At 40.8% G+C, this 17,841-nt stretch overlaps 1 protein-coding gene across 1 annotated transcript in view; it reads left to right on the top strand.

Annotated features, from left to right (window-relative positions):
- The window catches only part of LOC128656551 (actin-3-like), a 301,926-nt gene that overhangs the window by 14,483 nt on the left and 269,602 nt on the right, over positions 1 to 17,841 (top strand). The window contains exon 2 of the mRNA XM_053710518.1: positions 3,441 to 3,563. Coding sequence (XP_053566493.1) covers positions 3,441 to 3,563 — 123 coding nt within the window. The remainder of the gene's footprint in view (positions 1 to 3,440; positions 3,564 to 17,841) is intronic.

Below are 17,841 nucleotides of genomic sequence, written 5' to 3' on the forward strand. Positions count from 1 at the left end.
TGTTTCCAATTAGAAGCATTCCTCAAATTGGAATAAATCCAAGCCTTTTAAGAAGCCAAAGTCAGCCCCTAAGTCCGCATGAAGGTGCGGCCCTCATTCCAGCTCAGCTGGTAGGGGGCAGATTAAGGTTTTTCAAGGAAGTTTGGGCAATTTCTGTCCAAAATCAATGGATTCAGAGTATTGTCTCTCAGGGGTACCGAATAGGATTCAGAGTAAGACCTCCTGTGAGAAGATTTTTTTTTTCTCGCGCATCCCAGTGAATCCAGTAAAAGCCCAGGCTTTCCTGAAGTGTTTCAGGCCTGGAGGTTTCAGGGGTAATCATTCCGGTTCCTTTTCAGGAACAAGGTCTGGGGTTTTATTCAAATCTATTCATTATCCCAAAGAAAGAAAATTCTTTCAGACCAGTTCTGGATCTGAAAATTTTGAATAGCTATGTAAGAGTACCAACTTTCAAGATGGTGACTATAAGGACTATTCTGCCTTTTGTTAAGCAAGGACATTATATGTCTACAATAGACTTGCAGGATGCATACCTTCATATTCTGATTCATCCAGAACATTATCAGTTCCTGAGATTCTCTTTGCTAGACTAGCATTACCAATTTGTTGTTCTTCCATTTGGCCTAGCAACAGCTCCAAGAATCTTTTCAAAGGTTCTGGGTGTCCTACTCTCTGTAATCAGAGAACAGGGTATTGCGGAGTTTCCTTATTTGGATGATATCTTGGTACTAGCTCAGTCTTTACGTGCTGCAGAATCTCACACAAATCAACTACTGTTTCTTTGAAAACATGGTTGGAGGATCAATTTACCAAAAAGTTTTTTGATTCCTCAGACAAGGGTCACCTTTTTAGGTTTCCAGATAGATTCAGTGTCCATGACTCTGTCTCTAACAGACAAGAGATGTTTGAAATTGGTTGCAGCATGTCGGCACCTTCAGTCTCAGTCATTCCCTTCAGTGGCTATGTGCATGGAAGTTTTAGGCTTCATGACTGCAGCATCGGACGCAATTCCTTTTGCTCCGTTTCACAAGACCTCTCCAGCTTTGCATGTTGAGTCAATGGTGCCGGGATTATACAAAGATATCACAATTAATATCCTTAAATCCCAATGTTCGACACTCTGATGTGGTGGTTAAATCGCCAGCGTTTAGTTCAAGGGGCCTCTTTTGTTCGGCCAACCTGGACTGTGATCACAACAGATGCGAGTCTTTCAGGTTGGGGAGCTGTCTGGGGGATCTCTAACAGCACAAGGGGTTTGGAAATATCAAGAGGCAAGATTACCAATCAATATTTTAGATTCTCAGAGCTCTTCAGTTTTGGCCTCTGTCGAAGAGAGAACCGTTCATTTGTTTTCAGACAGACAATAGCACAACGGTGGCATATGTCAATCATCAGGGTGGGACTCGCAGTCCCCATACTATGAAAGAAGTATCTCGGATACTTGTTTGGGAGGAATCCAGCTCCTGTCTAATTTCTGTGGTTCATATTCCAGGTGTAGACAATTGGGAGGTGGATTATCTCAGCTGTCACTTTACATCCAGGGGAGTGGTCTCTCCATCCGGATGTGTTTTCTCAGATTGTTCAGATGTGGGGGCTTCCAGAAATAGATCTCATGGCCTCTCACCTAAACAAGAAACTTCCCAGATACCTGTCCAGGTCCAGGGATGTTCAGGCGGAAGCAGTGGATGGGCTGACACTTCCTTGGTGTTATCATCTTGCTTACATTTTCCCGCCTCCTAGTTCTTATTCCAAGAGTGATATCCAAAATCATCATGGAACAGTCGTTTGTATTGCTGATGGCTCCAGCATGGCCACATAGGTTTTGGTATGCGGATCTTGTTCGGATGTCCTGTTGCCAACCTTGGCCACGTCCGTTAAGGCCGGACCTACTGTCTCAAGGTCAGTTTTTCCATCAGGATCTCAAATTATTAAATTTGAAGTTATGGAAATTGAACGCTTAGTACTAAGTCATAGAGGTTTCTCTGACTCAGCAATTAATACTATGTTACAAGCTCGTAAATCTGTCTCTAGGAATATTTATTATTGAGTTTGGAAGACTTACATTTCATGGTGTTCTTCTCATAAATTCTCTTGGCTTTCTTTTAGCATTCCTAGAATTTTACAGTTTCTCCAGGATGGTTTGGATAGGGGTTTGTCTGCAAGTTCCTTGAAGGGATAAATCTCTGCTCTTTTGGTTTTATTTCACAGAAAGATTGCTAATCTTCCTGATATTCACTGTTTTGTACAGGCTTTAGTTCGTATTAAGCCTGTCATTAAATCAATTTCTCCTCCTTGGAGTCTTAATTTGGTTTTGAATGCGTTACAGGCTCCTCATTTTGAGCCTATGCATTCTTTGGATATTAAATTATTTTCTTGGAAAGTGTTGTTCCTTTTGGCTATCTCTTCTGCTAGAAGAGTTTCTGAGCTTTCTGCTCTTTCTTGTGAATCTCCTTTTTCTGATTTTTCATCAGGATAAGGCGGTTTTGCGGACTTCATTTGAATTTTTACCTAAGGTTGTGAATTCTAACAACATAAGGAAGGGACAACAGTTTCTCTACTAGTCTTCTAATCCTAAGAATCCTTTGGAAAGATCCTTGCATTCTTTGGATGTGGTGAGAGCTTTGAAATATTATGTTGAAGCTACTAAAGATTTCAGGAAGACTTCTAGTCTATTTATAATATTTTCTGGTCCTAGGAAAGGTCAGAAGGCCTCTATTTCCTTGGCCTCTTGGTTAAAGCTTTTGATTCATCAAGCTTATTTGGAGTCGGGTCGAGCCCCGCCTCAGAATTACAGCTCATTCTACTACATCAATCTCCACTTCGTGGGCTTTTAAGAATGAAGCTTCAGTTGATCAGATTTGCAAAGCAGCGACTTGGTCTTCTTTGCATACATTTACTAAATTCTACCGTTTTGATGTATTTGCTTCTTCTGAAGCCGTTTTTGGTAGAAAAGTTCTTCAGGCAGCTGTTTCAGTTTGATTCTTCTGCTGATTTAAGTTTTTCTTTTCTTAAGAATAATTTATATTTTGGGTTGTGGATTATTTTTTCAGCATTTGGCTGTTTATTTTTATCCCTCCCTCTCTAATTTATGTAAGAACTTACCTGATTCATTTTTTTCATATTGGCAAGAGTCCATGAGGCCCATCCTTTTTATGGTGGTGATTTTTTTGTATAAAGCACAATTATTTACAAATTCCTTTGTTGCTTTTTACTCCTTTCTTTATCACCCCACTACTTGGCTATTCGTTAAAACTGAATTGTGGGTGTGGTGAGGGGGGTGTATTTATAGGCATTTTGAGGTTTGGTAAACTTTGCCCCTCCTGGTAGGATTGTATATCCCATACGTCACTAGCTCATGGACTCTTGCTAATATGAAAGAAATGAATTTATCAGGTAAGTTCTTACATAAATTATGTTTTTTCTTTTTTTGTTTCTTCCAGCCTACTGACTACAGCAGCCCTATAATACTGGACATAGACTCTGGACTGATGAAGGCAGGCTTTTCCAGTGAGGATTTGCCCAACACAATTTTTCCTACTGTAATTGGCCAGCCGAAAAATAAGGTGTCTTTATTTTTGCTTTTTTATAAATAGATATGCAAGTGAGGAAGTGTTTTTAAAAGATTAAATAAAATGTCTTATCTGTCAGGACAAATGGCTATAGAAAACTGGTCTACTGTATATAACACTGTTTATTTGGCTACTGCAATTGGAGGAGGGAAAGTATGTCAATTGAAACTCCAGCAATTTTATTTCAAAAGATGGTGAGAGTCCACGAGCCATTACATGTAACATTAAAGTCCAGCCCTGCAAATGGAGCAAAACACCATATACAACAGCTTTAATCCCTCCTACTTTCCCATAATTCCTTAGTCATTATTTTGCTTTCAGTAACATACACCAGATAACACTACATACAACTTTTAGACCCTTTATTGGTCACTTTTTATACTTTTTAATTTTAACTTAACTTTAACTTTTTAATATACTTTTTAATTACAATAAAATTGAGGTACTTTGTTTTAAATGTTCCTGGTATTTAGTACATACAGAAATCTGTTTTTCATACTCGGCAAGCTCTCAGATAATAAGCTAATTTTCAGAAGATTCTGGGCTTCCTTCTGTGCAGAGCTAAGGGAGTTAAATGTTTCCTACCAAAACTGTGCTCGTTCTTTTTCCTCAATCATTGATGACTTTATATTTTAAACTATGCGATTTTTTTTTCCCTCTTATACAGTACCTAATTTTGTTTTTCTGATTATTGCACCAAGACTTTAGTCTTACATTTCCAATATCTGTGCATTCCCCTGAGGGTGTTAACCCTTTCTGTGCCCATTATACTTTATTTCTATGCTCCTATATAATTTTAGATTCTTGCCTGTCCTTACAATTCTAAATCATTAGGGAGCAAACTGGTGCAGTTAAAGTCTTAGGACGTAATGCTGATCCCTTAGAAGGGCAATATACTGACAATTTAACCCCCTCTCATATGTGTTGGTGGGTTCCCCTATTGAGCTTTGTAACCTTTTTGCTGACTCTTGTCTACTGCTAGACAGGGTCATGCAGTTTTGCATTTGCAGCAGAGTATTTAGGAGAATGTTTCGTAGAACTGTCCAGGGAGTAAACCTGGTGGTTAACAAAACCCTAACTTAAACAGTGCATTCACTCTGTTTAAACTGTTGTAGGCATGAAAGCAGTCAGTTGTAAAATTGCGTGCAAAGGACAGAAGAGAACCCTTCAGAGGCCCTGGGCTCATCTGGGACATCCATCAGTAGCAACCTGTCTTGGTACCCTGTATCCTTCATGAGTACACTTTTATAATTAGAATCCTCTGTCTCAGCTGAGTTTAATTATTTAGAATCCTAGAACCCCCCCCCCCCTTTCTTACAAAATTGCAAAAACATAATTTATGTAAGAACTTACCTGATAAATTCATTTCTTTCATATTAGCAAGAGTCCATGAGCTAGTGACGTATGGGATATACATTCCTACCAGGAGGGGCAAAGTTTCCCAAACCTCAAAATGCCTATAAATACACCCCTCACCACACCCACAATTCAGTTTAACGAATAGCCAAGAAGTGGGGTGATAAGAAAAAAGTGCGAAAGCATAAAAAATAAGGAATTGGAATAATTGTGCTTTATACAAAAAATCATAACCACCACAAAAAAGGGTGGGCCTCATGGACTCTTGCTAATATGAAAGAAATGAATTTATCAGGTAAGTTCTTACATAAATTATGTTTTCTTTCATGTAATTAGCAAGAGTCCATGAGCTAGTGACGTATGGGATAATGACTACCCAAGATGTGGATCTTTCCACGCAAGAGTCACTAGAGAGGGAGGGATAAAATAAAGACAGCCAATTCCTGCTGAAAATAATCCACACCCAAAATAAAGTTTAAATGAAAACATAAGCAGAAGATTCAAACTGAAACAGCTGCCTGAAGTACTTTTCTACCAAAAACTGCTTCAGAAGAAGAAAACACATCAAAATGGTAGAATTTAGTAAAACTATGCAAAGAAGATCAAGTTGCTGCTTTGCAAATTTGATCAAACGAAGCTTCATTCCTAAACGCCCAGGAAGTAGAAACTGACCAAGTAGAATGAGCTGTAATCCTCTGAGGCGGAGTTATACCCGACTCAACATAGGCATGATGAATTAAAGATTTCAACCAAGATGCCAAAGAAATGGCAGAAGCTTTCTGGCCTTTTCTAGAACCGGAAAAGATGACAAATAGACTAGAAGTCTTTCGGAAAGTCTTAGTAGCTTCAACATAATATTTCAAAGCTCTAACAACATCCAAAGAATGCAATGATTTCTCCTTAGAATTCTTAGGATTAGGGCATAATGAAGGAACTACAATTTCTCTACTAATGTTGTTGGAATTCACAACCTTAGGTAAAAATTCAAAAGAAGTTCGCAACACTGCCTTATCCTGATGAAAAATCAGAAAAGGAGACTCATAAGAAAGAGCAGACAATTCAGAGACTCTTCTGGCAGAAGAGATGACCAAAAGAAACAAAACATTCCAAGAAAGTAATTTAATGTCTAATGAATGCATAGGTTCAAACGGAGGAGCTTGAAGAGCCCCCAGAACCAAATTCAATCTCCAAGGAGGAGAAATTGACTTAATGACAGGTTTTATACGAACCAAAGCTTGTACAAAACAATGAATATCAGGAAGATTATCAATCTTTCTGTGAAAAAGAACATAAAGAGCAGAGATTTGACCTTTCAAGGAACTTGCGGACAAACCTTTATCCAAACCATCCTGAAGAAACTGTAAAATTCTCGGAATTCTAAAAGAATGCCAGGAAAAATGATGAGAAAGACACCAAGAAATATAAGTCTTCCAGACTCTATAATATATCTCTCTAGATACAGATTTACGAGCCTGTAACATAGTATTAATCACAGAGTCAGAGAAACCTCTTTGACCAAGAATCAAGCGTTCAATCTCCATACCTTTAAATTTAAGGATTTGAGATCCTGATGGAAAAAAGGACCTTGCGACAGAAGGTCTGGTCTTAACGGAAGAGTCCACGGTTGGCAAGAGGCCATCCGGACAAGATCCGCATACCAAAACCTGTGAGGCCATGCTGGAGCTACCAGCAGAACAAACGAGCATTCCTTCAGAATCTTGGAGATTACTCTTGGAAGAAGAACTAGAGGCGGAAAGATATAGGCAGGATGATACTTCCAAGGAAGTGATAATGCATCCACTGCCTCCGCCTGAGGATCCTGGGATCTGGACAGATACCTGGGAAGTTTCTTGTTTAGATGAGACGCCATCAGATCTATTTCTGGAAGTTCCCACATTTGAACAATCTGAAGAAATACCTCTGGGTGAAGAGACCATTCGCCCGGATGCAACGTTTGGCGACTGAGATAATCCGCTTCCCAATTGTCTATTCCTGGAATTTGAACCGCAGAGATTAGACAGGAGCTGGATTCCGCCCAAACCAGAATTCGAGATACTTCTTTCATAGCCAGAGGACTGTGAGTCCCTCCTTGATGATTGATGTATGCCACAGTTGTGACATTGTCTGTCTGAAAACAAATGAACGATTCTCTCTTCAGAAGAGGCCAAGACTGAAGAGCTCTGAAAATTGCACGGAGTTCCAAAATATTGATCGGTAATATCACCTCCTGAGATTCCCAAACCCCTTGTGCTGTCAGAGACCCCCACACAGCTCCCCAACCTGTAAGACTTGCATCTGTTGAAATTACAGTCCAGGTCGGAAGAACAAAAGAAGCCCCCTGAACTAAACGATGGTGATCTGTCCACCACGTCAGAGTGTCGTACAATCGGTTTTAAAGATATTAATTGAGATATCTTTGTGTAATCCCTGTACCACTGGTTCAGCATACAGAGCTGAAGAGGCCGCATGTGAAAACGAGCAAAGGGGATCGCGTCCGATGCCGCAGTCATAAGACCTAGAATTTCCATGCATAAGGCTACCGAAGGGAAAGATTGTGACTGAAGGTTTCGACAAGCTGATATCAACTTTAGATGTCTCATGTCTATCAAAGATAGAGTCATGGATACTGAATCTATCTGAAAACCTAAAAAGGTTACCTAAGTCTGAGGAATCAATGAACTTTTTGGTAAATTGATCCTCCAACCATGATGTTGAAGAAACAACACAAGTCGATTCGAATGAGATTCTGCTAAATATGAAGACTGAGCAAGTACCAAGATATCGTCCAAATAAGGAATACCACAATACCCTGTTCTCTGATTACAGACAGAAGGGCACCGAGAACCTTCGTAAAAAATTCTTGGAGCTGTAGCTAGGCCAAACGGCAGAGCCACAAACTGGTAATGCTTATCTAGGAAAGAGAATCTCAGAAAACTGATGGTGATCTGGATGAATCGGAATATGCAGATATGCATCCTGTAAATCTATAGTAGACATATAATGCCCTTGTTGAACAAAAGGCAGGATAGTCCTTACAGTTACCATTTTGAATGTTGGTATCCTTACATAACGATTCAATATTTTTAGATCCAGAACTGGTCTGAAGGAATTTTCCTTCTTTGGTACAATGAAGAGATTTGAATAAAACCCCAGTCCCTGTTTCAGAACTGGAACTGGCAAAATTACTCCAGTCAACTCTAGATCTGAAACACATTTCAGAAATGCTTGAACCTTCGCTGGGTTTACTGGGACACAGGAAAGAAAAAATCTCTTTGCAGGAGGCCTTATCTTGAAGCCAATTCTGTACCCTTCTGAAACAATGTTCTGAATCCAAAGATTGTGAACTGAATTTATCCAAATTTCTTAGAAAAAACGTAATCTGCCCCCTATCAGCTGAGCTTCATGTGGACTTAGGAGCTGGCTTTGATTTTCTAAAAGGCTTGGATTTATTCCAGACTGGAGATGGTTTCCAAACTGATACCGCTCCTGAGAATGAAGGATCAGGTTTTTGTTCCTTATGACAAAAGGAATGAAAATGATCATTACCCTGGAAAGAAAGGGAAAGCAGAGTAGACTTAGAAGACATAACAGCATTCCAAGTCTTAAGTCATAAAGCTCTTCTAGCTAAAATAGCTAGAGACATATACCTGACATCAACTCTAATGATATCAAAGATGGCATTACAAATAAAATTATTAGCATGATGAAGAAAAAATGCTATGAGAATTATGATCTGTTACTTGTTGCGCTAAAGCTTCTAACCAAAAGATGAAGCTGCAGCAACATCCGCTAAAGATATAGCAGGTCTAAGAAGATTACCTGAACACAAGTAAGCTTTTCTTAGAAAGGATTCAATTTTCCTATCTAAAGGATCCTTAAGGAAGTACCATCTGCCGTAGGAATAGTACGCTTAACAAAAGTAGAGACAGCCCCATCAACTTTAGGGATTTTGTCCCAAAACTCTAATCTGTCAGATGGCACAGGATATAATTGCTTAAAACGTTTAGGAGTAAATGAATTACCCAAATTATTCCATTCCCTGGAAATTACTTCAGAAATAGCACTAGGGACAGGATAAACTTCTGGAATAACTACAGGAGATTTAAAAACCTTATCTAAACGTTTAGATTTAGTATCAAGAGGACCAGAATCCTCAATTACTAATGCAATTTAGGACTTCTTTAAGTAAAGAACGAATAAATTTCATTTTAAATAAATATGAAGATTTATCAGCATCAACCTCTGAGACAGAATCCTCTGAACCAGAAGAACCATTATCAGAATCAGAATGATGATGTTCATTTAAAAATTCATCTGAAAAATGAGAAGTTTTAAAAGACTTTTTACATTTACTAGAAGGAGGAATTACAGACATAGCCTTCTTAATGGATTTAAAAACAAAATCTCTTATGTTATCAGGAACACTCTGAGTATTAGATGTTGACAGAACAGCAACAGGTAATGTAACAGTACTTAAAGGAAATATTATCTGCATAAACAGTTTGTCATGACAAAACAGTACAAACAGCTGGAGGAACAGATACCATAAGTTTACAGTAGATACACTTAGCTTTGGTAGCTCCAGCCCCAGGCAGGGATATTCCAGAAGTATCTTCTGACTCAGCTTCAACGTGGGACATCTTGCAATATGTAATAGAAAAAACAACATATAAAGCAAAATTGGTCAAATTCCTTAAATGACAGTTTCAGGAATGGGAAAAAAATGCCAGTGAATAAGCTTCTAGCAACCAGAAGCAAAAATCAATGAGACTTAAATAACGTGGAGACAAAAGTGACGCCCATATTTTTTTGCGCCAAAAAAGACGCCCACATTATTTGGCACCTAAATGCTTTTGGCGCCAAAAATGACGCCACATCCGGAACGCCGACACCTTTGGCGCAAAAGAACGTCAAAAATGACGCAACTTCCGGCGACACGTATGACGCCGGAAACAGAAAATAATTTTTGCGCCAAAAAAGTCCGCTCCAAGAATGACGCAATAAAATGAAGCATTTTCAGCCCCCGCGAGCCTAACAGCCCACAGGGAAAGTCAAATTTTTAAGGTAAGAAAAAAAAAAAGAATTATTAAAGTGCATTATCCCAAATATGAAACTGACTGTCTGAAATAAGGAATGTTGAACATCCTGAGTCAAGGCAAATGCATGTTTGAATACATATATTTAGAACTTTATATAAAAAGTGCCCAACCATAGCTTAGAGTGTCACAGAAAATGAGACTTACTTACCCCAGGACACTCATCTACATGTAGTAGAAAGCCAAACCAGTACTGAAACGAGAATCAGTAGAGGAAATGGTATATATGAGTATATCGTCGATCTGAAAAGGGAGGTAAGAGATGAATCTCTACGACCGATAACAGAGAACCTATGAAATAGACCCCGTAGAAGGAGATCACTGCATTCAAATAGGCAATACTCTCCTCACATCCCTCTGACATTCACTGCACGCTGAGAGGAAAACCGGGCTCCAACCTGCTGCGGAGCGCATATCAACGTAGAATCTAGCACAAACTTACTTCACTACCTCCATAGGAGGCAAAGTTTGTAAAACTGATTTGTGGGTGTGGTGAGGGGGGTGTATTTATAGGCATTTTGAGGTTTGGGAAACTTTGCCCCTCCTGGTAGGAATGTATATCCCATACGTCACTAGCTCATGGACTCTTGCTAATTACATGAAAGAAAGATGTGTTCTTTCATTTTAAATTTGAGCAAATACAGTCTCTATAGCAGGACAGTTTTACTTGCCCTGCAGACAAATAATCCTGTGAAAAAGAAAGTTATCTACTTTCCTGGTTTCTGAGCTAATTAGCAAGGAATGGGACAATCCAGAAATTCCCTTTGTTCCCTTTGCCAAATTCAAAAAAATGTTGGCTTTAACCTTTGAAATAGTCTCCATGCCTCCAATTTTTCAAAGATGGACAGGGCTATTTTTATTGTGACTAGGTGTACTACCATTGCTTTAGACTCTATTTACTGTCCTCTAAAGTTTAGAGGACAGTACTTCTTATAAATATCCTATGGACAGGAGATCCTTTCAGCTGGCAGGCTATGTTTACTCCAGTTGTTAGAGTAGTCTACAAATCTGCAGCTACTGCAGTATGGTGTGACAGCTTTGACCTTATTTCCCAAAAAAATTCAGGATTTCTTGAGGGTGGTCAAGACTGCGAGTAGTCTCATTTGAGATGCAGCTGTTGAAATAACTTGCATTAATGCAAAGTGTGTTGCTATGAATGTTCAGCCATAAGGTGCTTTTAGTCAGAATTCATGGTCTGCTGATAATACGTAAAGGCAGACTTCTTTTCCTCTCATTTCAGGGAAAGCTCTTGTTTGCGACTGGATGCTATCATTGTTAAAGTCACTGGAGGTAATTGAGCTTTCCTGCTGCAACACAAATAATCTAATGGCAGGGTTAAGTCTGCTAGACTATTTCACTCATCATTCAAAGATGCAAAGATCCTGCTCTTCAGTGTCTCAGAAGTTAGATAATTCCAAGTCTATGTGGAAGCCTAGTTCCTCTTTATTTATATCCAAACAGACCAAAAGGGGGGGGGGGGGGGGGAAAGCCTGTCCCTTCCTTCAAATCAGGATGAAGTTGCGGGCAGGCTCTGTTCTGGTGGAGGGCAGACTGAAATTTTTTCTTTCCAATGGCATGGAGAGTCCACAAATCCATTATAATTACTAGTGGAAATTTAAATCCTGGCCACCAGGAGGAGGCAAAGAACACCCCAGCAAAAGCTTTAAGTATCCCTCCCACTTCCCATAATCCCCAGTCATTCTTTGCCTTTGTATATCTAAGAGGTGTGTGAAGATGGTGCTCTGAAGAATATTAATTTAGCCTTTTAATGGGTTGTTTCCCTACAAGCAAGGATAGGGGTAATGCTGTGTCTATGTAATCCTCTTGAGTAAGGGTTGTGGTAGCTGTTGGTCAGCAGGGTAGTCCTTGTTTTTCCTCCAACAATTTGCTAACCCCCATATGGAAAACCAGGGTTGGTTACTCTGCTTTTCCTTTTTCTCCAGGTCCCTGTCAGAAGTCGTCTGGATCTGTCAGACCTTAGATTCTGTGACTTTCACACAGCTGCAGCTCCAAGGTAAGTACTGTTTTCCTTAGGTTTTAAAGGCTCAAGCACATTTGGGGGTTTTACCTTTGTACAGAATAAGATGGAGCCAGGGGACGTTTCTCTAAATCTCTTCATGTGGGGATTTAATTGGACAGTATTGCAGGGCACTAGTTGCATAACATAACGTTTCATGCATAACCTTTTTACACTTTGAGGCTGTCAGGGAGCTCTGGAGGCATTAGTGATTATGAACTGAAGGCAACTGTTTTATCATATCTTTTTGGGGATGCACTGGGGGTTAATTTTATTTGACTTATTTTTGAGAGAGACTTTTATCAGCACAGCGTACTTTGCACGCTTTCTGCTGTGGCACAGTTAATTCCTGATGCGGTCACGTGACGGCCGCTCGTCTCCTCTTCCGTCTGCAGTGGTTAGCTCTGTGTGGAGAGTCCTCATCGGGGTGTTTGTGGTTTCAAATTAGGAGGTGGTGAGTCTGCTTCAGCTGAGAGTATAGAGCTGCTTTTTTTTCTTTTGATTTTTAAGCCATATAGTGTTTCTCTCAGATGGCTATTAGTAAAGTAGCTAGTGAGAATTTTCTTCTCTGAAAGCGCTTCTCATTTTATTATCTCCTGATTGGTCCCCTAATCCAGATTTATTTTCTACAGTCTTAAGTTAAATCTAGTTTCTCCAACATAGGTGTGTCCGGTCCACGGCGTCATCCTTACTTGTGGGATATTCTCTTCCCCAACAGGAAATGGCAAAGAGCCCAGCAAAGCTGGTCACATGATCCCTCCTAGGCTCCGCCTTCCCCAGTCATTCTCTTTGCCGTTGTACAGGCAACATCTCCACGGAGATGGCTTAGAGCTTTTTGGTGTTTAACTGTAGTTTTTATTATTCAATCAAGAGTTTGTTATTTTAAAATAGTGCTGGTATGTACTATTTACTCTGAAACAGAAAAGAGATGAAGATTTCTGTTTGTAAGAGGAAAATGATTTTAGCAACCGTTACTAAAATCGATGGCTGTTTCCACACAGGACTGTTGAGAGGAATTAACTTCAGTTGGGGGAAACAGTGAGCAGACTTTTGCTGCTTGAGGTATGACACATTTCTAACAAGACGATGTAATGCTGGAAGCTGTCATTTTCCCTATGGGATCCGGTAAGCCATTTTTATTACATAAAGAAAAAAAAAAGGGCTTCACAAGGGCTTTAAGACTGTAGACATTTTCTGGGCTAAAACGATTTATATATAAGCATATTTTATACTTCATAGCCTTGAGGAATTATTTTAATCTTGGGAATTATGTAAAATAACCGGCAGGCACTGTATTGGACACCTTATTCTCTAGGGGCTTTCCCTAATCATAGGCAGAGTCTCATTTTCGCGCCTCTATTGCGCACTTGTTTTTGGGAAGCATGACATGCAGATGCATGTGTGAGGAGCTCTGATACATAGAAAAGACTTTCTGAAGGCGTCATTTGGTATCGTATTCCCCTTTGGGCTTGGTTGGGTCTCAGCAAAGCAGATACCAGGGACTGTAAAGGGGTTAAATATAAAAACGGCTCCGGTTCCGTTATTTTAAGGGTTAAAGCTTCCAAATTTGGTGTGCAATACTTTTAAAGCTTTAAGACACTGTGGTGAAATTTTGGTGAATTTTGAACAATTCCTTCATACTTTTTCACATTTGCAGTAATAAAGTGTGTTCAGTTTAAAATTTAAAGTGACAGTAACGGTTTTATTTTAAAACGTTTTTTGTACTTTGTTATCAAGTTTATGCCTGTTTAACATGTCTGAACTACCAGATAGACTGTGTTCTGTATGTGGGGAAGCCAAGGTTCCTTCTCATTTAAATAGATGTGATTTATGTGACACAAAATTTAGAGAAAATGATGCCCAAGATGATTCCTCAAGTGAGGGGAGTAAGCATGGTACTGCATCATCCCCTCCTTCGTCTACACCAGTCTTGCCCACACAGGAGGCCCCTAGTACATCTAGCGCGCCAATACTCCTTACTATGCAACAATTAACGGCTGTAATGGATAATTCTATCAAAAACATTTTAGCCAAAATGCCCACTTATCAGCGAAAGCGCGACTGCTCTGTTTTAGAAAATACTGAAGAGCATGAGGACGCTGATGATATTGGTTCTGAAGTGCCCCTACACCAGTCTGAGGGGGCCAGGGAGGTTTTGTCTGAGGGAGAAATTTCAGATTCAGGGAAAATTTCTCAACAAGCTGAACCTGATGTGATTACATTTAAATTTAAATTGGAACATCTCCGTGCTCTGCTTAAGGAGGTGTTATCTACTCTGGATGATTGTGAGAATTTGGTCATTCCAGAGAAATTATGTAAAATGGACAAGTTCCTAGAGGTCCCGGGGCCCCCCGAAGCTTTTCCTATACCCAAGCGGGTGGCGGACATTGTAAATAAAGAATGGGAAAGGCCCGGTATACCTTTCGTCCCTCCCCCCATATTTAAGAAATTGTTTCCTATGGTCGACCCCAGAAAGGACTTATGGCAGACAGTTCCCAAGGTCGAGGGGGCGGTTTCTACTCTAAACAAACGCACCACTATACCCATAGAAGATAGTTGTGCTTTCAAAGATCCTATGGATAAAAAATTAGAGGGTTTGCTTAAAAAGATGTTTGTTCAGCAAGGTTACCTTCTACAACCAATTTCATGCATTGTTCCTGTCACTACAGCAGCGTGTTTCTGGTTCGATGAACTAGAAAAGGCGCTCAATAAAGATTCTTCTTATGAGGAGATTATGGACAGAATTCATGCTCTCAAATTGGCTAATTCTTTCACCCTAGACGCCACTTTGCAATTGGCTAGGTTAGCGGCGAAAAATTCTGGTTTTGCTATTGTGGCGCGCAGAGCGCTTTGGCTAAAATCTTGGTCAGCGGATGCGTCTTCCAAGAACAAATTGCTTAACATTCCTTTAAAGGGGAAAACGCTGTTTGGCCCTGACTTGAAAGAGATTATTTCTGATATCACTGGGGGCAAGGGCCACGCCCTTCCTCAGGATAGGTCTTTCAAGGCCAAAAATAAACCTAATTTTCGTCCCTTTCGCAGAAACGGACCAGCCCCAAGTGCTACGTCCTCTAAGCAAGAGGGTAATACTTGCCAAGCCAGCCTGGAGGCCAATGCAAGGCTGGAACAAAGGTAAGCAGGCCAAGAAACCTGCCACTGCTACCAAGACAGCATGAGATGTTGGCCCCCGATCCGGGACCGGATCTGGTGGGGGGCAGACTCTCTCTCTTCGCTCAGGCTTGGGCAAGAGATGTTCTGGATCCTTGGGCGCTAGAAATAGTCTCCCAAGGTTATCTTCTGGAATTCAAGGGGCTTCCCCCAAGGGGGAGGTTCCACAGGTCTCAATTGTCTTCAGACCACATAAAAAGACAGGCATTCTTACATTGTGTAGAAGACCTGTTAAAAATGGGAGTGATTCATCCTGTTCCATTAGGAGAACTAGGGATGGGGTTCTACTCCAATCTGTTCGTAGTTCCCAAAAAAGAGGGAACGTTCAGACCAATCTTAGATCTCAAGATCTTAAACAAGTTTCTCAAGGTTCCATCGTTCAAAATGGAAACCATTCGAACAATTCTTCCTTCCATCCAGGAAGGCCAATTCATGACCACGGTGGATTTAAAGGATGCGTATCTACATATTCCTATCCACAAGGAACATCATCGGTTCCTAAGGTTCGCATTTCTGGACAAGCATTACCAGTTTGTGGCACTCCCGTTCGGATTAGCCACTGCTCCAAGAATTTTCACAAAGGTACTAGGGTCCCTTCTAGCGGTGCTAAGACCAAGGGGCATTGCAGTAGTACCTTACTTGGACGACATACTGATTCAAGCGTCGTCCCTTCCACAAGCAAAGGCTCACACGGACATTGTCCTGGCCTTTCTCAGATCTCACGTGTGGAAAGTGAACGTAGAAAAAAGTTCTCTATCTCCGTCAACAAGGGTTCCCTTCTTGGGAACAATAATAGACTCCTTAGAAATGAGGATTTTTCTGACAGAGGCCAGAAAATCAAAACTTCTAAACTCTTGTCAAATACTTAATTCTGTTCCTCTTCCTTCCATAGCGCAGTGCATGGAAGTAATAGGTTTGATGGTAGCGGCAATGGACATAGTTCCTTTTGCGCGAATTCATCTAAGACCATTACAACTGTGCATGCTCAGTCAGTGGAATGGGGACTATACAGACTTGTCTCCGACGATACAAGTAGATCAGAGGACCAGAGATTCACTCGGTTGGTGGCTGTCCCTGGACAACCTGTCACAGGGGATGAGCTTCCGCAGACCAGAGTGGGTCATTGTCACGACCGACGCCAGTCTGGTGGGCTGGGGCGCGGTCTGGGGACCCCTGAAAGCGCAGGGTCTTTGGTCTCGGGAAGAATCTATTCTCCTGATAAATATTCTGGAACTGAGAGCGATATTCAATGCTCTCAAGGCTTGGCCTCAGCTAGCAAAGACCAAGTTCATACGGTTTCAATCAGACAACATGACGACTGTTGCGTACATCAACCATTAGGGGGGAACAAGGAGTTCCCTGGCGATGGAAGAAGTGACCAAAATCATTCAATGGGCGGAGACTCACTCCTGCCACTTGTCTGCAATCCACATTCCAGGAGTGGAAAACTGGGAAGCGGATTTTCTGAGTCGTCAGACATTTCATCCGGGGGAGTGGGAACTCCATCCGGAAATCTTTGCCCAAATCACTCAATTGTGGGGCATTCCAGACATGGATCTGATGGCCTCTCGTCAGAACTTCAAGGTTCCTTGCTACGGGTCCAGATCCAGGGATCCCAAGGCGACTCTAGTAGATGCACTAGTAGCACCTTGGACCTTCAAACTAGCTTATGTATTCCCGCCGTTTCCTCTCATCCCCAGGCTGGTAGCCAGGATCAATCAGGAGAGGGCATCGGTGATCTTGATAGCTCCTGCGTGGCCACGCAGGACTTGGTATGCAGACCTGGTGAATATGTCATCGGCTCCACCATGGAAGCTACCTTTGAGACGAGACCTTCTTGTTCAAGGTCCGTTCGAACATCCGAATTTGGTCTCACTCCAACTGACTGCTTGGAGATTGAACGCTTGATTTTATCAAAGCGAGGGTTCTCAGATTCTGTCATTGATACTCTTGTTCAGGCCAGAAAGCCTGTAACTAGAAAAATCTACCACAAAATATGGAAAAAATATATCTGTTGGTGTGAATCTAAAGGATTCCCTTGGGACAAGATAAAAATTCCTAAGATTCTATCCTTTCTTCAAGAAGGTTTGGAGAAAGGATTATCTGCAAGTTCTTTGAAAGGACAGATTTCTGCCTTGTCTGTGTTACTTAACAAAAAGCTGGCAGCTGTGCCAGATGTTCAAGCCTTTGTTCAGGCTCTGGTTAGAATCAAGCCTGTTTACAAACCTTTGACTCCTCCTTGGAGTCTCAATTTAGTTCTTTCAGTTCTTCAGGGGGTTCCGTTTGAACCCTTACATTCCGTTGATATTAAGTTATTATCTTGGAAAGTTTTGTTTTTGGTTGCAATTTCTTCTGCTAGAAGAGTTTCAGAATTATCTGCTCTGCAGTGTTCTCCTCCTTATCTGGTGTTCCATGCAGATAAGGTGGTTCTGCGTACTAAACCTGGTTTTCTTCCGAAAGTTGTTTCTAACAAAAACATTAACCAGGAGATAGTCGTGCCTTCTTTGTGTCCGAATCCAGTTTCAAAGAAGGAACGTTTGTTGCACAATTTGGATGTAGTTCGTGCTCTAAAATTCTATTTAGATGCTACAAAGGATTTTAGACAAACATCTTCCTTGTTTGTTGTTTATTCTGG

The sequence above is a fragment of the Bombina bombina genome, chromosome 4 (genome assembly GCF_027579735.1).
Source record: "Bombina bombina isolate aBomBom1 chromosome 4, aBomBom1.pri, whole genome shotgun sequence".
Taxonomy (NCBI): Eukaryota; Metazoa; Chordata; class Amphibia; order Anura; family Bombinatoridae; genus Bombina; species Bombina bombina.